Source organism: Brachypodium distachyon, chromosome 3 (genome assembly GCF_000005505.3).
Source record: "Brachypodium distachyon strain Bd21 chromosome 3, Brachypodium_distachyon_v3.0, whole genome shotgun sequence".
Lineage (NCBI taxonomy): Eukaryota > Viridiplantae > Streptophyta > Magnoliopsida > Poales > Poaceae > Brachypodium > Brachypodium distachyon.
Window position 1 is genome coordinate 4,689,975 of NC_016133.3, and position 23,165 is coordinate 4,713,139.

At 48.9% G+C, this 23,165-nt stretch overlaps 3 protein-coding genes across 3 annotated transcripts; all 3 read right to left on the reverse strand.

Annotated features, from left to right (window-relative positions):
- Positions 1 to 1,059: 1,059 nt before the first annotated feature.
- On the reverse strand, positions 1,060 to 4,960 carry CAD5 (probable cinnamyl alcohol dehydrogenase). The gene is made up of 4 exons (XM_003570926.4): positions 4,745 to 4,960; positions 3,112 to 3,225; positions 2,539 to 2,766; positions 1,060 to 1,949 (listed from the first exon to the last, which is right to left on the reverse strand). Exons 1-4 carry the CDS (start codon positions 4,834 to 4,836, stop codon positions 1,301 to 1,303), a joined length of 1,083 nt encoding a protein of 360 aa, XP_003570974.1. The 5' UTR covers positions 4,837 to 4,960; the 3' UTR covers positions 1,060 to 1,300.
- Positions 4,961 to 9,697: 4,737 nt separating this feature from the next.
- LOC100841338 (putative UDP-glucose glucosyltransferase) lies at positions 9,698 to 11,927 on the reverse strand. The gene has a single exon (XM_003570994.4). The coding sequence runs from the start codon at positions 11,891 to 11,893 to the stop codon at positions 10,175 to 10,177; it is 1,719 nt and encodes a 572-aa protein (XP_003571042.4). The 5' UTR covers positions 11,894 to 11,927; the 3' UTR covers positions 9,698 to 10,174.
- Positions 11,928 to 18,534: 6,607 nt separating this feature from the next.
- Positions 18,535 to 21,226, reverse strand: LOC100841643. The gene is made up of 5 exons (XM_010235642.3): positions 20,935 to 21,226; positions 20,696 to 20,795; positions 19,980 to 20,079; positions 19,211 to 19,290; positions 18,535 to 19,089 (listed from the first exon to the last, which is right to left on the reverse strand). Exons 1-5 carry the CDS (start codon positions 21,134 to 21,136, stop codon positions 18,759 to 18,761), a joined length of 813 nt encoding a protein of 270 aa, XP_010233944.1. The 5' UTR covers positions 21,137 to 21,226; the 3' UTR covers positions 18,535 to 18,758.
- Positions 21,227 to 23,165: the final 1,939 nt, after the last annotated feature.

The following is a 23,165-nucleotide window of genomic DNA, read 5'->3' on the forward strand; positions in this document are numbered from 1 at the left end:
TGGTGGTGGGGGGGGGGGGGGCAATGGTTCATTGGCTGGCGCGACGTCTTGTGTTGCAATGATCATGGTGTTGAGTGATGCTAGGTCGTGTTGGGTTTCGGTAGTCAGCCCTCCCGCGTGTCTAATTATTTTTTTCTCCAGCGTAGTTCGTCGTCAAAGTTGGAGTTGTCTTGCCGCTCACGTGTTTGGCATGGACCAATGTGAGCTTCGATGCAGCTGTTTCCAGTAGATGGTCGTCTTCGTCAAAGTAGGAGTATGTATTGGTAGCCATGATGTATGATGACAATTGCGAGCAAAATCGACGGTTATCTTCTTCGTGGTGTCATGTGTGGAGTATATATATTGATAGTCAGATTGGCCAGTGATTTCGGATGTGCGGTCGTGCTTTACGACGGTATTTTGTTAAACATGATGTAACTATTTTCGCATGATTTCTCACTAATTAACTGGACAGTTCTCTGCATGTGAGTTACTCCTAATAGACAGAGGACCCCGGGACTTCGTTTTTGAAAGCAGCATGGATGGTGGAAAAAAAGAGAGTCATTTCTCCCAAATCTCAGTCAATCCCGCTACATGCACACACCATATTCTTTTACGGAGTAGTTTATGTTCTTGGTCACTTGCTGACAGTCCGAATCCACCTGAACCTCGGGGATATTGGGTCGAAGGCGAATGAGAGGGCTTCTCTACACGCAACCGCAACCGCCTCCAGTGTCGAGGATATTGTGTTGTGTCTCCCTTCTGGAGGCATCGTTCTGGTATGCTCGGCCTGACGTTAAATCAAGGCCTGGCCAGGACAGGCCCAGAGGACCTGGTTGTCAGGTTGAGCAGAACTGCAAGGCCCAGTTAATTTGGAGCGCTATGCCCGTGACTCCTGACATATCATCAAATTCATTGTTCTAGTTTCTCAAAAAAAAATCAAATTCATTGTTCTAAAAAAAATCACCACATCAGTGCGTTGCGTGCGCGACGTAGAAGCACAATTGCAAATGTGCATACCCTCAGTTTCTCAAACAATTCTACTCCAGTATGCTTTTCCCCCCTGAATCCAACACAAGATGAAAGCAAGGTTGACAACCCAATATCGTTATTAAGGCCCAGTTTACATCGAACATCCATTTGAAAGGAAACAAAAGACAGGCACACGCAGAAATACGCGTCAATTTTCACAGCTCACAAGCTTGCCCACGGCCCACGCACTGCATCAAAGTTCAGGAACCCGTGACAGGTACACTCTCATAGCACGCACGCACGCACTCTACCTAGCTCCGTCCGCCGGCTCGTCAAGACGACCGATCGATCAGGCGGCATCCTCGATCTTGCTCCCGGCGACGTCGACGACGAAGCGGTAGCGCACGTCGTTGCGCTCGAGCCTCTCGAGCGCCTCGTTGAGGTAGTCCATCTTGACGACCTCGATCTGAGAAGTAAGCCCTTTCTCGACGCAGAACTTGAGCACCTCCTCCGTCTCCTCCATGCTCCCGATGAAGCTCCCCGTGATGGACTTCCTCCCGAGCATCACCATGGGGGACACGAAGCTGAGCGGCTCCCCGATGACGCCCATCAGGACAAGCTTCCCGTCCATCTTGAGCAGCGACAGGTAAGGCTCCAGCGGGTGCTTCACGGGGACGGTGTCGATGACGTAGTCCAGCGAGTCGGCGGCCGCCGCCATCTGGTCGGCGTCGGAGCTGACGAGGTACGCGTCGGCGCCCAGGTCGTCCATGGCCTCGGCCCGCTTCTTGCCCGACGAGGAGATGACGGTCACGTGGTGGCCCATGGACTTGGCCACCTTCACGCCCATGTGGCCCACGCCGCCCAGGCCCAGGATGCCGCCCCGGAGGCCCGGGGACATCAGCCCGAAGTGCTTCAGCGGGCTGTACACCGTCACCCCCGCGCACAGCAGCGGCGCCGCCTGCTCCGGCGCCAGCCCCGCCGGGATCCTCACCACGAACCTGCAAGCACGCAAAATTGACCACGGTCTCAACTTTACCTTTCACACAACCAATACTTTGCTTACTCCTTCCGACCAATAAATGATGTCTCGAGTTTGTTAAAATTTAGATGTATTTAAACGTGACTTGTTGCATGAAGCATTCAAGTTTAATCAAAATTGAGAGATCTTTTGTTAGATGAAGGAAGTGCTGGCTCCAAATTGCACACGGTCAAGTTAACCTTTCGTACGTACAACCAATCTTTTACCAGCTCCAATAGTCCAGTTGCCCATTTCCGTGTCATGGCAACGTAAGTTTACCAACCAACTCACCAACTAAGACGTCAAGTGCCATATATCATACTCATCGTGTCATCGATGTGGAAAACAAACTGCATGCGCACAAGCAGAGTCCTCCCAACAGACATCAGCCAGTGGACAGTGGAGTAGGTGAAGAATTCTTCCGCGGCAGCTTTTCTAGATGGATTGGACTTCGAAAAAGTCCGGCCAACTCTCGTCCGTTCAAACTTGCACGTCTGAGACCGACGTTGTGCAACACAGTGATTTTTCGCTAGCAAGTCAGGACAAGAGTGTATAGTGAGTGGACTCACTTCTGGTCGACGACCATGGCGGAGGAGAAGCCGCCCTGCGTGGGGCGGCCGTCGGTGTAGACGTCGTTGTAGGACCAGATCCTCTTGTTGCAGTACTGCTCCACGCTGGCCTTGCACGGCCGGCACTCGCGGCAGCAACCCACGATCACACCGACGCCCACCACGTCGCCGGCCGAGTACTTGCTCACCTCGCCGCCGACCTCCACCACCTCGCCCACCACTTCATGCCTGAAATTTTCCAGCAAGAATTGCTAATCCTACTGATTGTGCCTTGACATGAATTAGGTTAACTTTTGATGGAGTCTTCTTTACACGTGTTGTTAAAACTGATGATGGCAAGTTCTCTGAGTAAAGTAGTATTCTCTACCTACCGTGGCAGGAAAAGGGACAAGAGAAAAGCTGACAAAAGTGGTGCGTTATCTTGTTCTGTCCCAGAGGCAACAATGAGTATTGCGATCGACTAACAGGTCGTACATATATATCTCCAGTTTTACCCAGCAATTAATTAAGAGGTTTGTTTATGTTGAGCGGGAAATGGTCTGATTTGATCTCGATTCGCGTCGATGTGCTTACCCGGGAACCATGGGGTACTTGGAAGCGCCAAGGTGGTTCTTGGCCTGGTGGATGTCCGTGTGGCAGATGCCGCAGTACAGAACTTTCACCAGCACATCTTCAGGGCCTGTCTTCCTGTTGCGATCACCACACGGCAAAAAATGAAATGAAACGAGATTAGTTCTTGTTCAATATGCTTGTTAAAAATTTCCTTGCATAGAATACATGCAAGCGTTCTACAGCTAGTAAAAAAAGATTACTTCCTTCGTGTCATATTAAATTAAATGATTCAAATTTGTCAAATATGAATATAGCTATATCAAAAAACGTATATATATATATGTAATTGGATAGGGAGAAAAAAAGCACAAATAATTTTCGCTTTGGAAATGGTTTGCGCTGCAGTGCTGCACCAGATACCGTTCACACGCATGCGCAAGCCACTTGAGAGGAACGAGCAGAGGATGCATCATGCACGCGTACCATGCATGCACACAACAAACAACTGGTACACGGCGATGAAAGACACATCCTCCAAAGAATAAAGGCCTTATCGTAGTACTGTTGCTAAGGTGTCTTTAAGTCTTTTCTGTTGTGTTGGAAAGCAACTTTGCGACAATAATTTCGAGTGCCATGCATAATTTCTGGGTACGACGCTACGCAGGGGCCCTTCTTACCGCGAGTCTCTACAACATCTCATCACATGGCGCGACTTTACGGTCAATAATTTCTGAGTACCTCGCAAGTAAAGACTCTGATCTTTCTGCCCATTGCATGCTGCGAAAAGCAGAGCAGGGCAAAAAACGGAAGCGAAGCGCGAAGCCAATTTTACAAGACATGTTATTCTTTTTTTTTTATTCTGCCGATTCCGTGTATCAGTTATGATAGGCTCTGCCTGCAGACTCGACAATCGTGGAACGATGTCTCTGTTTGGAGACGTAGTTAGCAGCCACGAGAAATAGACGCTGCCAGGCTAATTTTTCACCTACCGTGTGGTTTTTACGGCGGTGTCACGTACACGACTTCAATGTGTTTTCCTATAGGAAAATAATTTTATTTTCTAGAATAAACACAAAGAAAACGCGGTGAATTAATTAGGTGCGAGCAAAAAGCCTGATTCATGAGTAGTACCATCTCCTCTGGTGCTCTTTGCGTCTCGAGTACTCCCGACGGGGTGCGCTGTCTTTTTTTAATTCTTGTAATCATTACCAGTAAAAGCTTACCATACTTAAATTTGACCGTGTATACGTTTTCTTCTTCTTCTACTACTTCTAGTTTTGAGCTGTACTTAAGCGCAGCTGTATCATTACCCTGCGAACGTCCGAAAATTGGTGTACTAGCGTACATCTGTGCAGCCGGCCGGCGTGCGTTACCGCTCAGTACTACTACCCCACACCACGGCTAAAGTGCTGCTGCGCCGTTCGTCGTGCGGCTATTGGGCAGGACAATGGAAATTAAAGCAAACTCGACAGTTTTTGTCCCCAGAGAGACCCATATTGGCCAATCGAGTTTTTACGCATATACCGCACCAGATTATGGTCGAAAATAAACGACACAAGCATGCATGCAACCGGCCGGGCCGGCAAGAACACGACCGGCGTGAGATCGGTTACGAAAAGCGGGAGCGGGCGAGGGGATTAAGATTAAGATTAACCTGAGGGTGTAGGTGTAGGGGGAGAGGTGGCCGTCGGCGTCCCTGGCGGCCCAGCCGGTGACCGTCCGCTCCTCGGAGGCGATGCTGCCCATTCTATCCTCTCCTCTGTCAACCGAGCGGAGAACGGCGAGAGAACCGAGAGATGAGAGTAGAAAGCGCTGGATTTGGGAGTAGGCGATCTCTCTCGGCTCTCTTGGGTGCTCGTACTGTGGTGGGCTGGGGAGAGCAATATATAGGGAAAGTTCCGGAGGGGATCAAGCCGTGACGGTGCGCCAAAACTGACTGCCAGCGGCAGCCGTGATCAGGTGGGGCGCGTTTTCTATCATTGTGCGGCTGGATCTTCTGTGGCTAGCTTAAGCTTTTCTTTTTTAGTGCAGAGGATGAAAAAAAAATATCATCTCAGCCTGTGTGTGGAAGTTGTCGTGGGATCAGATATTCACATCTCGCTCGATTGCCCGGAGGTGGAAATTGATCCCGCGAATTATGTTGTTGTATTCATGTCCTTCTTATTAGTAGCAGATTTGATTTTCAAACAGTTTGGATGCGCAATTTATATTCGAGAATTAATTTGGCCCTCTCCTCTTGTGTACAAGAGAGGCCAAGCTAAGGGAGGATATGTTAACAAGTGGAAATATGAAATGCGAGCACGTAACCGAAGGTGTGTTAAGCTCTTTCATCGGCCCCGCTCGTTGGTATATGCTAATTGCTACGTCAAGTCAAGATGATCATCGTCGAATGGGAGCAGGTGATGTATTTGTTTGGTAGAAGGACTAGGACATGATCTAACGAGGTCATCGCAACCAACCATGGGCGCCAATAGGAGTGCATCGTCCGATGTGACATCTAATCATCGTCAAACTAGTTGCGGATATTGAAAGGACCAAACATAAATGTAAGGATGGGAATGTAGCACTATTTTTCTTCCTTCCGAGAGTAGATAAGAGTGCGATTTGTTAAGAATATCGTGTGCTGCCCATCTATGTAAACTTATTGATGCATCGTAACATGTAGTGTCTTTGTTGTTAAAGTACACCTTTAGCATGATGTACTTGCAATAGGAACAAAAATGTCTTAATGCGTGAACTTTTGTTAAAGCAAGAGTCTAGAAAGCAGCTCAATCTACAAAATAAAATGACTATTTTTTCTGCCCAATCCGCTAGAGAAAAATTGGATAAAACCGTTACAACGCTTGTTCGAGACCGCAAGCCATTAAACATTTTTGCTACGCGACCCGCAACCTCCGACGAGATTACCTCTTTTGCTGCCGGCCAACCTATTACTCTGCCTGCAACCACGATTATGACAACTTAGCATGCACTGTCCATACAATCAGGCCAGAGACATGCGTACGTACATCCGCCAAAACTACTCAGCATCACTCCACTCATTCCGGACAACATCAACACGCAACAACTGTAGAATCTTCAGAAGTCAGCGATTCTCGCTCGGGAGCAGCTAGAGCTAGACAGCGGCCCCCAGCCACAAAATAAACTCAGCCCGGGGTCACCGTCGTCGGGTAGAAGATCCCCGGCCGCGGGAGGAAGGAAAAAAGGGCGCCCGCACGAAAGTAACCTGGCACTTGGGAAGTGGATTAGAAAAGGACGTGGGGGTTGTTGGAGGGCGCGGGGTAGGTGGCGATGGGGAATTTCCTGGGTTTGGGGTTTTTCTGGGGTTTTCCATGTCAAGGCACGCCAAAACTCACCTACCGCTGCTGCGGACACATTTGTTCGGCAAAGACAAAAATGAAGCGTCCTTCTTTCTGTTCAGACAACGGGAGAAACGAAACCCCAGCATGCACCGTATCTGCAGGTTGCTTGCCTACTCCCGAAAGAGAGAGCTTCTACTTTCAACGGGAAAAAAAATCGTAAGTAAAGTGCGTATCGGTTTCTGATGGTCTCTATCGGTAGGTGAAAACATCACAATTTCTTTCTTGCCGGTCTGATTTTGATCGCTGCTACAGTACCAACCAGCATGGCGCTGCGCGTCCAATTACAATGCAGCAATGACGCCGGGAAATTTGAGTACTAGGCCCATTAGTTTTCAGGCCCAGTGCAATTCCCGCGGGTGGTGTGATCGGTGCTGGTGGTCTGGTATCTTTCTCCAAGGCCATGTTTGACACTAGAATTTTTATGGGTTTTTTATCTAGTGTTTTGGGTGAAAACATCCTTATCACCAAAAACACTTATATTCAACCCCTGCTAAAAAACACACTTCTTTCCACCCAATTCCCTTCTCCGCCATAATTCTCAGCGTTTGGCACAAGTGTTTTATTTACAGCAAAATACACGGCCTCCAGAATCCACTATCCATATCGAGAGACAGAGAGAGGGAGAAAGCCATTACTTCTGGGATCCGGCTGACAACCACGGAAGAAACGGCCTCCGTCGCCTGGAGCATTGGTGCCGTCACAGGAGGGAAGTAATGCAGCAGACAGGAGATGGGACAACCATGGAGGCATGGAGGCTTGACGGAGCCCCGTTCCTGCCGTCGCTGAAACAGATCTCGACCACGCCAATGCCGCCGCCGCCGCCGCCGCGTCATCTCCTTTCTCATCCTCTTGATCTTCCATCCCCATGCCCCTGCCAGCCGGCGGCTTCCGGAACGACACCTGCCCCATGACCTGAACTTGTGCTTCTCCTCGCCGCCACTGCTAGTGCCGCAGGACGCCGCGACCGCCTGATCCGGCGCTCCCGCTCGATGAGGTTGCACACGCGGCCGATGGCCGAGGAGGATGGGGAGAACGCCGCGGCGCAGGAGCAGGGCAGAGGCGGAGGACTTTTGTTGGTTTTTTAGGGTTTTTGCTCGCCGAAACCGGCCTGCCAAACGGCCCGAACGTGGTCTCTCGTGTTTTCGGTTTGGGCCGGGCTAAAACACGAGACATGACTAGAAAAACCTGGCTGCCAAACAGGCCCTTAAAGTTGAATCGAATGCACGAGCAATCGAGCATTAGTGAAGGCGATCCGAAGCTATGCGTATAACTAGCCGGTTGTGGCCTCGTGGGCGGATGTGAGTTGGGTGGTAAGGAGTGAGGTGGAGAAGGAAGCATGGCAAAATGTTTCTGAAATCAAATGGTAAGACATCAATGCAATCTGATCTGCGCATTCAATGTAATGAATCGGAACATAACTTTTTTTTTGAAACTCTATTGCTACCCCTCCACGCTTATTATGTACTGACTCCGTTCCAAAACACAACTCATATAGATTTTTCTTATTTGTTTCAAAGCACACCTCATTTTTCTCATGGTACCTGCACCCGGCCAATAACTACTCACATCCATTTATTATTAATTCAATATGAGTGGTCAGGCACTAGAAACGAGAGCTGCATTGGTCCAAGTACACAAATCTATATGAGTTGTGTTTTGGAATGTAGGGAATATCGGAAGGAGACAAGTTTGTACTCCCTTCGATCCATAATAAATGTATTGTATTTAGTACAAAGTTGTATTAACGTTCTACTAAATTCTAGACACTTTTTATGGATCAGAGAGTAAGTGTTAAACCCAACACTTGGATCCGAAGGAGTGCATAAGTTTGGTTGTTTAGTTTTTTTTTTAGACAACAATTAATAATTCGCTCTGGCTAGCTTTCTCTCTCCCTCATCGATTGGGCCGAGCCCTTCCAAACGGGCCAACCAGGGGCCATGTCAGTGCCCACGAGGAGATCATGAGGGGGGCCCTGGATTTTTTTCTGTTGAGGTCAGGGGACCTAGAATTAACGTGGATGATTTTTTTTCTGTTCACGCTTCCAGACTTCATTTCAATTTTGTAGTACCCGATCGTCCAGCAACACTCTGGAGCGATGGCACACTAGTCGCCAGTCGGCCAGGAAAAACAGTGCAGCTCCGTGCGACGAACGAGACGACCAGGAACATGCCACTTCCGGGTCGAGCCATACTTCCGTCTACGATCTGATTTCCGATCTGGAATAACAGTACTGAGCCAATCCCGTTGATCTTTCTCATGAGAAATGAGAAACGTTGTGACTCTCATCACTCACGTGAGTCACGTCTCTTGCTACAAGGTTTCGCCTGTCTGGTCTCATGGGTGTGTGGGCACGTTGAGAAGCTACTGTACGGCCTACGGTCCTGCTCGGGCCTCCGGCTCGCGGCGCGCCAAAAGACACGTATTATCATCTGTCTCGTACTAGTGGCAGCAGCAGCGTCTGCAGCCACTGCATTGAACGCCGCGGATCACCCAACCACCAAGCCACCACACAAGCACACAACCCCGTGCGCTCCCGAGCCTGCCAACTTCAGCCGGGCGACTTGCGTGATTGCGTCCGTCCATGCGGCAGGCTTTGGCTCGCCAACCCTCTGCTCCGCCCTCACGCACGAGAACCCCGTACCATCGGGCACGCCGCGGGTATCTTTCTTCTTCTGCTGCTCCTATTTGTTTGTTTTTTTGGCTCAATCAGGTCAGGTTTCAGCGAGTACCACGTGAACGCTTGACACTAGTGAGCTCGACGGCAGCACTTGTCTTTTTTTTTTCTTTTTTTTTTGCGAGGAACGGCAGCAGTTGTCTTTGCTCTCTATACGGATCTACCGATGCCGATTCCCATCCGCTGTCTCGATCGCATGGCTGGATCGGCGATACACTAGTACTAGGCAGGCAGCATCACGGATCGGATTCGCATGGACCGCCGGCGCCTACGGTGGATCTGCCTGGCGTTGTGCCTTTTTTTTTTTTCGGGGAACCTTGGCGTCGTGACATTGACGTCGCACATGAGTGCTCTGAACCTACGGTGGATCGGCATCCACATCTCTGACAGCATCAATAAATTATTACACGTACGAGCGCTATGGACCCGATCCCCCGAGCAACTGAGCACGCATGTGGAATTTACTCAACTGAACCATCGCAATGCCAATGCTTGCCCGCAGTGGACTTGGATATCGACCCATCGTGTCTCAGACGTTATTGACCTGGGAACCGGAAAGAGGCGTTCGTTGAATTCCAACACAAAACAACACATTTGCTTAACTGAATCTCTTGACATTTAGTATGTGGCCACGGTTGACAAATGTGGACTCTGCCTGGCTCTCTGTATGCCCGACGCGAAAAATAACAAGATGATCAAGCAAAGAATGCCGTCCTATACAACCACCCCTAGTAATTATTCCTTGTTTACCTAGCGCTGACGCTTAGTACATCGTAATTATTGTACTCCAATATCTTTATTTACCTGCTGATTGCTTTATTACGGGGGATCGCTCGCGAGTTCGTGTGTGCACGAAGATGATGGCCTGATGAGTGCGACAAACAGACAGAGCTGCTGAGGTTGCGTGGTCTTCTGATCTTCTCTCGCTTATGAACTTCAGAAATCTCTCAACAATTTCCTCCACCGATGATGATAACAAACCTAATTAATCCTTAACCCTCACTTCACAGCAGCTAATTAAGGGCGCAAATTAATGGAAAGAACCTCATTACTGTTCCCCAGCAGCAGCAGCAGCAGCCACGGGGTCCTTATCTGCACGCGCGCCACACACTCCCGCCACAACCTCGTCCACGAACGCCTGCACGTGCCGGTCCGACGACCCGCCGGCCGCCACGGCCTTCTTCGCCGCCGCGCTCCATGCGCCCGCGTTCTCGCGCATCGCGGCGGCGCCCGGCCCGGCCACGGCGGCCTCCACGGCTTCTCGCACGACGTCCTTGCTCAGGGGCCTGCCGATGCGGACGCCCATCTTGAACTCCTCCGTCAGGTACTTGGCGTCCGTGCACTGGTCGCCCCACTGCGGGAACGCCACCACGGGCACCCCCGCGGCGACCGTCTCCAGCGTGGAGTTCCATCCGCAGTGCGTGAGGAAGCACGCCGTGGCCGGGTGCGCCAGCACCACGTCCTGCGGGCTCCATGGCACCACGAGCCCGCGCCCGGCCACGGCGTCCACGAACCCGTCCGGCAGCATCGCGCTGCAGTCGGGCCGCACCACCCACAGGAACGGCCGCCCCGTGGACGCCAGCCCGTGCGCCATCTCGGCCACCTCCTCCGCCGACAGCACCACCACGCTGCCCAGCGAGGCGTACACCACGGAGCGCGGCGGGTGCGCGTCAAGCCACCCGGCGCAGTCCTCGGCCGCCCTGATCATGTCGCCGCGCACGGCATCGGCATCCTCGAGTTCCACGAGAGGACCCACGGGGATGAGCGGCGGCGGGGCCGGGATCACGCCAGGGAGCGCGTCCACCGCGGCGCGCTCCAGCTCCGTGAAGGAGTTGACGAACACCCAGGACGCCTTGTGGATGGTGCGGAACTGGTTGAGGATCGCGTCGGTCAGGAGCTTGTAAGGGTTCGACGGCAGGAGGAACGACGGCACGTCAGCGACCGACATGGCCGGCAGCCCCGGGAGCTCGACGCGTGCTTCCATGTCGTCCTCCGCGGGGAACTCGACGAGCCCGTGCACGTGGTGGTAGTAGAGCGAGAAGACGGCGCACGACTGCACCCAGAGCACGGCGGCCGGGATGCCGGCGTCGTGGGCCACGTCGAGGGCCCAGGGGAGGAACGGGTTGCCCACGACGCACGCCACGGGCCGCCCCGCGTCGGCCTGGCGCGCGATCAGGGCGGCGAAGGCCGGGGGCCCGGTCGTCTCCAGGTGCCGCATCAGGTCGTCCAGATCCTTCCCGTCGAAATGGTCGTCCAGGAACTCGAACCGGATGCGGCCCAGGCCCAGGGCCACGCCGTCGCCGCCGGCTTCGACGCCGGAGGACGCCGTGATCTTGGCCCCCACGTCGGAGGTCGAGGAGAAGGTGACCAGGAGGCCCTTGGCCGCGAACCGCTTCGCCAGCCGGAGCATCGGGTTCACGTGGCCCTGCCCCGGGAAGCATATCAGCAGCAAGTGAGGCGGCGCCGTCGTCGTCGCGGGCTTCACCGCCGCGGCTTCCTCGCCCATGGCTGCTGGCGATCCCTGCTGCAAACGCAAGAAAACTAAAGGGAAGACTTCCTGTGGTTCTTCGATTCTGAGCTGGCCCGACTCAAACGGTACCCCGGAGCAAATGGGAGACGACGACAACCGGGATTGGTACCACGTTTGTACTCTCCTCTTTAGCTGCCGCAAATTTATACGGAAAATGGTTGCGGCGATGACGTGTGCGATGCCGTGTCCGACGTGCCGTGATACAGAGACGCCGATCGGCAAGGCGTGTGCAGGCATTTTCTGCCGTCTGGGCGAGAGCTGGAGGGCTCAACTTGGCCTCTCCATAGTAAATTTCACCGTTGTGAAATGCTGGAGGTACACGCGCGTAATGCTGATTCACTGTAACTGCACAACTTTGACCTGGGAGTGAATAGGATATTAACCCGGGAAACAGCTGGGTGCTAAATTGTGGTTTAGCAGGAGTACTAATTTAAAGAAGTTTCGCGCAAGCAAGGTGCGCAATCTTGATACAAATGAGGAAAATTAAGAAGTCGATCTAACGAACCTGCACCTCATCTAGAGATGGATTGGATCTCAGTATTAGTTTACGATCTACTACTGCGTATTTGTTAAGATCTTGATACGATCATGTAGCCAGTGACGTACAAGATCCAAACACAGCCATGCTAAAAAAAACATGCTCCCTCCGTAACAAATTAAGTGACGTGGGTTTGTAGTATAAAAATTACACAATTTCACGTCATTTATTTTGGGACGGAGGGAGGACCTCCTCTGATCCCTGGGTCGAGTAATTGAAAGCAGCGGTGCACAGGAGTACACTCTCTCGGCTGAAAAAGCAACTAACGTTCTGGGTGTCAAAAAGTTTCAAAACAATTAAGTATGCATTTGTCTGTTTTCTATATGCACGTGAATTTTCATCAGAAGCGAAGATTTGTGTCTTGTAAAGTAAGACAAATTTATTACTCCCTCCGATACGTAACGAGTGTAGGTGATTAGTACAAAGTTGAGTATCGGAGGGACCGAGGGAGTACATTAAAATTAGTAAAAAAAATTGAAGTATTGGATTTGACTTTTTTATACAGACGAAAAATATCGATAAAAAATTTTACAGGCATCAAAGTTCAAATTTCGTTTTGTATTTTTACGGTACCCTGAAATTAACGTGCCTATATACTTGTGGTTCCTTTTTTGTAGCGAGGGGACAGTTGGCTTTGTGGGCAAGGTGCCGACACCCAGCAGCTTTCGTTGCGACCGGCAACTTTTGGCACGGGTTCTGTTTAGCTAGCTACTAGTAGTTCCCAACATATGCACGAGTGTCCACGTCGGTGCTTCTTAGCCAGAATAAATGTCCCACGAAATGCATGAACCATGTTCTACTAGTACTCACGCCAAAGATAAAAATAAAAGGGTGCTCGCACTTGTCTCATGGATGATGTACAGAAACTGATTTTTGTTTGATTTGGACACGAATCTATGCGCCTATGAAATATTTGGACAGAAAATAAAACAGATATGACTGAAATTTCGAAATATCTGGCGAAACTTCGTTACAAACAAGAGTCTGCACGTGCTCTCCATATTAGCACCTGTCATACAATACCGTTGTGGTGTACTTCCTCGCGGCAAGAGGCGAGCCCCCGAAAAAAAAAAGAACACGGCACTTATCCTAAAAGAACAGGAGATTACTCGTCCCCTTTTGGCCGGGCTCGACCCAACTCTGCATGCCCTCAAAACCCCTGTGTCTGTGTGGCTCCGCCGCTGCCCGCTGGTGGTCACGTTGCACACGCACACGCCATTCCGGAGAGAGGCCAGCCGGCGGGACGCCTTTTTGCGGCTGCAGGCGCCCGGGTCCGTGTCGTGGTGAGCCGAGCACTGACGCACGGGTTTTGGCCGTTAGCTCAGTTAGTAGCAGCTTCCTTGCCCGATCCGAAGACACCTCGCCCGCCGACTTGTCCGTTTCGGCGGCGACAGAGGACTACGAGACTAGTACGAGTTGGCTTGTTGATTCTGGAACCTAGAGTGAAAGCTTTTCTCGGGCTGTTTGGGTGACGTCGGGCGCACCAGCGTCTCGAGCCGGAACTCATTTTGGGGATCGATAATTGGCTCGTCAAATAGCGACCTTCTGGAAGGGGATGGATTCCCGGTACGTATAGTATCAAAAGGGGGATATCCTCGATGGTTGGGACTTGGGACGGCGGCCTTGTTTGTTTATAGACGAGAGCTTAGCTGCTGCCTCGCGAATTTCAGGCGGTTGGCACGAAGAAAGCAATGCTTCGCAGGCTCCCATACGACCCATAGGGCCGGAAACGTCAGTATACGTGAAGCTTTTCTCTTTGGGTTTTCGCGGTTCACAATGACAGGACGATGTATCCAACTATCAGCTATCCACGTGGGGTCCGGATCCGCCTGAGGTCTCGGCGATTCACACTTTCACGGGATGGGTCCGTCTGATCCACGTGGTGCCCGGCCTCAGCAAACGTACGGGAACTCGTCAAATGGGAGTACTTGGTATGCGAAACACTTGCGGCCGTGCAGCGACACAGCGGTGGGCACGAATCGATATTTGGCTAATGTTTACTTGCTGCCATGGAGGCTCGTGGCGTGGGGCGTGGAGGATATGATTGTCGGTTAGGCAATCGAGCTCAGATGCAATATATATCAACGTGGATGCCAGACCAATCAGCTCGGGCTTCTCGGTCGGAGCAGGTAAGCATCCGAGATTCCGAGACACTTTTGTCAGTTTTACACAAGCTTTTTTTTTATGTGGAAGACGTGGACACCTTTTCCGATGACTGAGCTCAGCAGTAGCGTCGACTGGCAAAAATCAAGTCGTCTCCTATATATTGGAGAATGATCAACCCGTTCCTTGTGCACTGGGCACCATGCAAGGGTTGTACTCCATCCGTCTCAATTCAAATTTATTCAAATATGGATATATTTATGTCTAAAACAATTTAGAAAATATATGTAATTAGAAAGTTAATTGAAGTGTGGGAGAGAGGTACTCTACGTTTCTCTGTCAGGTTACGGAGATACTTATTCAGGATACCGAAAACGTGCAGCAGTTTTCTTTTCCATGACCGAGCTCTCGCGGAGGTCGCGGAGCTGACGGCAGAAGATGGATCGATCCGTGTGCCCACCATGAGCAGATGGAGATAGCAAACTTCAAGCTTTATTATACACGAACGTGCTGCTGTGCAGTGGCAGCAGCAGCGAAGGCCTGAATCCTGACACTGACAAGCAATTAATGGTGAACACCCAGACCAAATAGTGATGTTACTTCATGGTCCTGGGCGTACGTTAGTAAAGCTCGGGTTGGGCGCATTTTGCGGCTGAACCAAATATAGACTCGGTCACGCCAGAAAATGTCTCTAGAGTCTTCATTTAATTTACTGGTGTTTCCGATCGATTGTACGTACACGCGACACGCCTGGTCCAATAGGTGTTTATACAGTGTCATGGTGATTCCAGCTTCGGTCAAATCAGCCATCGAAGCTATGCTAGATTCACGTTCTTGCCGATGCCAGCCATCGAAGCTATGGCCCAACGGACTCTCCTTCTCTATTTCGCCATCGAAGCAAGCCTCGTGCCTTTTTCTTTATGGGCCTTTTCTACTTTTTTGTTTAGTGGGCCTCAAATCTTTCGTGTAGCTAATTAAATCTTGATGGCCCTTTTCTACTTTTTTGTTTAGTGGGCCTTAAATCTGGAGTAGCTAGTTAGGAGTGGGGCAGGCCCCTAATATTTGGTGGCCTGAACAATTGCATGTACACGTACGGCCCTGGGCAGGGCCAAAGGTGTCTGATTTCAGAAGATGAGGGAAGAAAAAGTAGCACGAAGTACAAAATTTTGTTAGGCGACCATTAGTGAGCTGGGACAAGTTAAGCGACGAAAAAAAACCTTTTCTCTATTGTACATCGAGATTAGAGGAGTGAACACGGAAAGAGAACCGACATGTCGAACTTAGCCTCACGCTTTTTGAAGGACTAGATATGCGGAATTGCGGATGCTTTCCGGGACTTCGTTGTTTGTTCGTTTTTCAATATATTTTGGAGGCGTTTTGTTGTAGCTTTCGAGGCACGTAGTGATTTTCGACTCCGTATATTGCAATGTCCTTGCACAACGGGAGCAATCGTAACTGAATCGGCCCCTCTGATCCTAGCGAAGGCCTCATTTTTGCTTTCAAATTTCCGGAATTTTAATCGCGGAAGCTGGGAAGCAGCACCATCTACGAACTACGAACCATCACGCTCAACAAGCACTAAACCATGACAGGTGCCTACGTAGGCGCAGGAGGTCAACCGGTCACTCGTACCGTACGTACTTGGCCGGACAAGTGGACAGCCAAAAGTCACGGCGTCTTTTTTTTTTCCGAAAAGGAAGAAAACCACCGGTCACGGCGCCTAGTCAAACGCCACGCCGGAAGAATTTTGCGACACGACGCGCGAGGAAAAAGCAGAGCACGGCGGCCTGCACGCACCTTCCTCGACCGCGGCGCGCGCTTCCTGAGTCCTGAGTCCTGACCAGCATCATACCGGTTTTCCTTCCCACCGGGAAAGCCATTCTTTTCTTCTTCTTTTTTTTCGGGCGGAAAGCCATTCGGCCGCTCCCGTCGATAAAGCTAGGACGCTTTCCCCCGTCACCCAAAGCCTCCTACGAATGAAAATACGCTGGAAAAAGGCTTGGAACGAACAAAAAACTGCCGCCCCAGCTCGCTGGGCGCGCCGGTGGCACGAGTATACTGCGCGCCAGGGCGTGTGTGAAGCGTAGCTGCGAATGAAGGAAACGAGCCGCCGTGCGGACGGACGCGGTGCGGAGTCCTGCATTTGCAAAGCGGCCGGCCGAATCGTACGTACTGTCCGTCGGTAGCAGCTGTCGCGAGGCGATTTCCGGACATTCTTCGCCGGCCAGGTACTGCTTTGTGTGCTACGTGGTCCGTGGGAACATCCCCCAATTTACCTGCTGTGAAAAAAGGCCATAAAAATTCCTTGCTTCTAATGACCGGCAAATAAATGCATGGTCGTTTCTCTTCATGGGAAATGCACAAACAACTCGTAAGTCGCAAGTCTATATTAATTTATACTGACATTCAGTCAGTGATTCCTACTTGCAGAAAGAAACAGAGCATAAGGAAGGAAGGAGGTTCCTTGCATTGGTGAATGAATCGTGGTAATTAACTAACTTGAGATGCAAAGGATATTTCGCACTTCTTTTTTTATCTCAAGAAAGGAATATAACAAGAACAAGGGGTCAGTCTCGGATTCTAAAAGGTTTGCCATGACTGAAATATGTAGTGGAGAATGACTACGTGATCAAGTACGTACTCCACCGACCACCGTGCCGTTTGGAGCAAAGCATTAGAAAAAGCGAGCTAGCCACGACGGACGCTTTGGGTAAAAGATTGGGCATTCAACGGTATGAACGGGCTGAATTTCAGATCATACAAAGTGTTCGAAATTAAAGCGTGCTCTACATACTTGTGCATGCTAATAATCGGAATTACCGGTGCATGCTTTGCTACACGGCGAAGGAAACGCACTTCCGGCCGGATTTACTTTGAGTAGGTGGTACTCCAAACTGACTTCGCAATTTTGGAGCAAAGCAAGCACTCATGCGTTCATTTCACCGTACGTGTATTTATCCTAGCATTAACCAATTTCTTCTCGAAATTGCACATATACACACACCAATGGTTCACTCCTGTGGGACATCACTTATGAGTCATGACAGAGAACCCGTGTTTCAGATAGAAAGAGATACTCCTGATAGTACATTGGACCAAACTAGCATTGCGCTTTGCAGCGTCAACTACTCAACTGTCATATTTTAAAACTGTCGATCACGCACCTGACCATCCTTCCTTAAACAAATACACTACACATACCAATTTAGTATGCTAGCTCAGGTTCAACCTTAAACAACCCTCTCCCCAAGCAAAGACACACACAGTGGTCAAACTTAACGTGTAAATGCAACACGGAAAAGGCAAAGATTTGGTTCAGGATTTAGTGGTGGTTGCAGCCTAACGAGATCAAACCTACCTCCTCACCTGGCACCGGCCTCCGTTATTTGTCAACTCCCCAGCTGATTCAAAGTCCTTGCCGCGCACGCCTCGTCTCATCATCTATCCCCCCCCCAGCATGCTACGTCTCTCCATTTAAGCACCTCCAATTCCTCCTCCAGGTCGGCCATATTACGACCACTCCCACCAAACACCTTACGTCCGTGCATGCGCATCATCTCCTGATCTCCTCCTGCTTCTGAAACCCAGACATTCTTCTTCTCTGCCGACGGTCACACACAAAGGCGCCATGGCTAATTTAGGATCGATGGCGGCGTTCCGCACGGTGGTTACAGTGGTGATCTTGCTCCTGTGCGCGTTTGCTCTGGCGGCGGAGTGCTCCAGGCCTTTGCGCGGCCATGGCGGCGGCGGCGGGGGGCTACCGACGGCGGAATTGTTCGTCGTGGCGAGGGCTGGGCCGAGCCGACGAGGCGCGGGTCACTAGTGGTTGTGTAGAATCTCAAGCCATGGAGTACTCCATGGAACGTATCATCATGTCAATTTTTCTTCTTTTTTCAGTCTTTTTGCTCTTTGTTTCTTCTTGTTCTCCGGCTGTTTCATTTGTTCTTTCTGGTAGGTGTAATTTTTTTTTGTTGTATAGGCGATGTATATAGCTCATGATGTTGTGACAAAGTACTGTTAATATTCTTCCTTGGTGGCTAGCAACCTAGCCTCCTTTTCCCTCGGTTTCTTGGGTTCTTTTCCCCCCGGCAATAATATACTGTACAAGAGATTTAGCCAAGATTGTAAGCATGATGGTTTTGACCATATTTGCAGCTTTATTTTACTGGTTTTAATGATCATGATTGTCTGGCCTTGGATGCCTGCTCGTTGCATGTTACTCGGAAGACCACGAAAGTGTTTCCAAACTTCTTTTGTCAAGCATCAGTTATTGTCTTTTATGCAAAACATAGTTCCAGAGGTTAAATGTGTGAAAAACACATATATACATTGAAATTTAAGGTCACCTAGCTAATGGCCTATTCTAAGTCGTGTGCACGTAGTCATCTGTCATCTGATGCTTTTCAGAACCCCATTTCAGAAAATAAATTAGCAAATGCCAGATAGGCAGCATTTTGGGCATCATTTCCTCTGGGCCTTCGATTTTTTGGAAGACAGCCATTTCCCCAGTTTTGGCCGATTGGCTTTCTTTTCGCAAGAGGATTGGGCGGCATCCTCTGAGTGTGTCCTCCTGTTACCCCTCAACCTAGAGTAGGAGAACCAATTGCTAAAGAAACTTCCTTTCTTGCCGCCTTCCTCCATGTACTCATATTGCTGATAAACACCAAAACCTTCTTCTAGAGCACTCGTAGAATGCCTAGTAGTAGTAAGTTTCTCAGCCTCGTCTTCTTCGATGAGATCGTCCAACAAAGTCCTTGATCTGACACCGAAATCGTCCACTGAAGTCCTTGACCTAACAGATGAATTATTTGTGCTGTTATCAGTTGTGAGCACATACAAAATCCAAAAGAGTTCTAGGAAGATGCACATCAAGTAGACTAAGGACCCTATATAAACACTAGGATCTCACATACCTTCTGTGAGATGCTGACCTTTGGCTTTTGGATCTCTTGCATGGGCTGTAGTCCACAGATAGATGCTGCGAGAAATGAAGCTGCATGGCAGGAGATAATACAAGAGAAGGCATGTCAATGAAAGTGCGTTACAATGTGATGTATTAAACCAGATTCGATTACTTAGCAATGGCATAAAAGAAGTAACTCAATTGACAAATGGCCTTAAACATAAAAAACGAACGGTCCAAGAAATGCACGCATTTTATCAGACAGACTTGTAAGAATGGACAGTCTTTATTTATTCAGGCATTTTAAATATTGCAAACAGGCACATTGAAGATTATGGTGACAATCTAATTCACCAGTTCCCAGTCCATTCAAACAGAAGAGACTAAGAGTAGTACAAGGTTGTGCAAAAATATTAGCTCTAACACCACTAGATAATAAAACCTATAACAACATTTGACACGAGAGGATCAGAAACAGACCAAATAAGGAACTGGTATTGAGTTATTGTTCTGCTCAGCCAGAGAATAGTACTGTGTGGTTGGCAAAAGTGCTTATCAAAAAATGCAATAAATTTATCCTGTAAATTGACTAACATTAGGGGCATATCTTGTGCATGAATGAGTAAATGGAACAATAAACTGCACATTATGATGCCACAACTGCATAAATAGGATATCAACTGACAACCATCCCTGCTGATCTCATGAAACAGAGCAGAATTAATCTGCACTAAAATGCACATCCAGGAAGCAACCACAGAGTAGGAAAGTGCACAGACCTCATCACCATCTTTGATACCAAATGCACGCAATGTTGCCCTGTCATCCGTTAGTTTCTCGTCCTTGAAGCATAAGCAGAAATGACTCCACACGTGCTGCCTACATCAAGCAAAGCCAAAACCTTAAATGTTAAGTTCCCACTATAAAAGTTGAATTTAAACCCTATAAATGTTTCTCAGCTTCATAGAGAGATAGTTCCAGCACATATCAGCTTCAGATGCTTCATCGGGATAATGGGATTTGTGTCACTATACACATAAAAAAATTATAGGGAGACAGAGGTTACTAATCATTGCAATGATAGTACACTAAAATATTGTAGGGAAGAAGTTTATATAGCTAGTTTACTAATTATTTTGCACATGCACACAAGAATCTAGGTAAAACACTATTGAAAACATGATTATACAACAAAAATAATAATAAATACTTGCATCTCTATCTGGAGCAATCTGCGTCTAAAGTTACTAGAGGATGGTGGAGGCATGGCTCCATGGAACTAAATCTCCCTAATTTGTAAATCGAAAATGACATTTCATTCTAAATTGCCCATTCCTTCATTATATATAGAGGATTAACTTCATCCAATCATTTAAATTCTCCACACAGCAGCACAGACTGCACAGTACGATTAAAAAAAGCAACCGAATTGATAAATTACAAATCATATAATCGCATACTAGTCTAGAATATCTCAGCTGAGTGTGCACCTTACCAAGTGATAGCATTGTCCATGTCATAAAAGAGAGCGATGAACACGGCTTCGATGGCCGCCTTGAGCTCCCACACCGCGGCCGATCTCGCGATCTGCACATCTACACAAGCAGCCAGGAGCAAAGCGCACAATGTCACATACTCGAAATCCTCCAGGTCGCTTCGGGAATTTCCTCTAGGGCAGAACCAAACCACCCAAACAAATTCAGGGGAAACGGAAGAGGGGACGAGATTTGGTACCGAAGTAGGAATCGTCTAGCTTGCGGATGGTGAGGCGGAGGCGCGGCTCGGGGAGGCGGTGGTAGGAGAAGCTGGCGGGGCCGCAGGCGAGCGCGCCGATGCAGTCCGCGTCGGCCGCGCGGGCGATGTCCTCGAGGTCGAGAGCGCCGAACGCAATGTCGCCGCGGCCGGGGGTCGCCGATCCCATGGTGGCCGCCGTCATTGCGGAGCGTCGAGGGAGCCCTAGCGAGGCGGTTGCGGAGTGACTGCGTCTGCGGGCGGCGCGGTGCGTCGGGAGTAGCGCAACGGTAGCCGTTGGAGGCGTTCGGGATCTGGGTTGGGTTGGGCCGTCAGAGCAAGATTAATAGGTTAGCGGCAGCTGAAACTGCTGCCATGTCATCAATAGTTTGTGCAATAGTTATCATGTATAATAGTTAGCTATAAGGTTGTGCTACTTTATTAACATATGGCCCACACTGCATTGTCACATGGTTCTTAGAAGCACGCGATGCAGCTGCCTATTAGCTAATAGCCCACTTCTTTTCTCTCTCCTATTCTCTTCCCTCCAACTAAGCAAAAATAACATATTTAAATCCTTATATCCTGCGTGCATCCCTTATAATTCTTGCTCTTAGACGGGGAGGAGGAGCCCAAAGACAAGTAGGAGCATTCGGGCTAAACTAATTGGCGGAGCTCCGCCAAATCCAATTTCGGCAGACCATTTCCGACCAGGATCCGGGTGGTCCACGCACTCGTTCCCGCTCGTCCCGATCAGGCAGTTCCCACACTCGTCCCGCGTCGTTTCCTCAGTTCCCGTTTTTCGTTTCCGTCCAGCGCTACGCCTGGTCTCCGTGCTCGCGCTTCGTTTTATCCTCGTGCCGGGCCTCAATCCAAAGCCCAACGACTACAAGCCATCTTCAGGCTTTTTCTCTTTTCCCTTTTTTCTGTATTTTGGACGGTGCAGAGTCAACCTGAGAGCCTACCCGTCCTTGGCTTTTTGCCCTTTCCCTTTTCTAAACCTACAATATGTACGTGAAAATGTTGCCTGGTGGGTTCCTTTCCTCTCTCCCCATTTTCCGTCTTCTACGTGCGGAAAAAACTTGTCCGTTGGACTTTCATTTTTCCCTTTTTGGGAGAGTGGTTTTTAGGGAGTAAATTGGGTGGGGAATAGCACTTTCAATCACATTTGCTAGACACTTTCAATCGGGTGGAGCTAATTGGCGGAGCTCAGCCTAGTTTTTGGCGGACGATTCTGACAAAGTGTAGTTGTCCGTACTGGCGCTCGTCGTCCCTCGAGTAGCCTCTTCTGTCTCGGGCTCGTTCCTCAGTTCCTCTTTTGGCGGCGGCCCACGCTAGGCTACAGAAAAGTGCAATCGTTAAAAGCTCGTGATGCAATCGTTAAAAGCTCATGATGAGATCGTTTCAAGTTCAGCATGAACTTAGAAAAATAATTGAAAGCATGTCTCAAGGATATTCAAAAATTAAAAGCACATGATGCGTTCGTTAAAAGCTCGTCATTAGAATGCTAAAAAGCTCATTATAAGATGGTTAAAAGATCTAGGTGTTTTGAAAAAAAAATGAAATGTACAAGACTTATTCGTTAAAAAACTAATAATGGGATCCTAATTTTTTTTATCAGAATATTAAAATCTCATCACGCGATCTTTAAAAAGCTCATCATTATAAAGTTAAAAGGCCCAATGGATTTTGGAAAAATAAAATGCTCATGATGAGAACCTTGAAAGTTCATGGCGTGATTGTTAAAAGCTCATGTAGAGTTGTTAAAGTTATGATGGTATCGTTAAAAAGGTCATGATGAGATCGTCAAAACTTCATGACGTGACCATCTAAAGCTCAGGATGAGACCGTTAAAAGCTCATCGTGAACTTAGAAAAAAAATTGAAAACATGTCTCAAGTATTTTTAAAAATTAAAAACGCATGATGCTTTCATTAAAAATCTCATCATGGCATGGGATCCTTAAAGCTCATCGTTAGAATGCTAAAACGCTCATAATAAGATCTTCAAAAGCTCAAGGGTTTTCGAAAAAAAAGGAAATGTACAAGACTTGTTCGTTAAAAAACTCATCATGGGATTATCAAAAAAGCTCATCATTAGAATATTAAAAGCTCTTCACGCGGTCTTTAAAACGCTCATCATTAGGAAGTTAAAAGGCTCAATGACTTTTGGAAAAATTAAATGTGCATGATGAGAACCTTTAAAGCTCATGTTGAGATCGTTAAAAGCTCATGA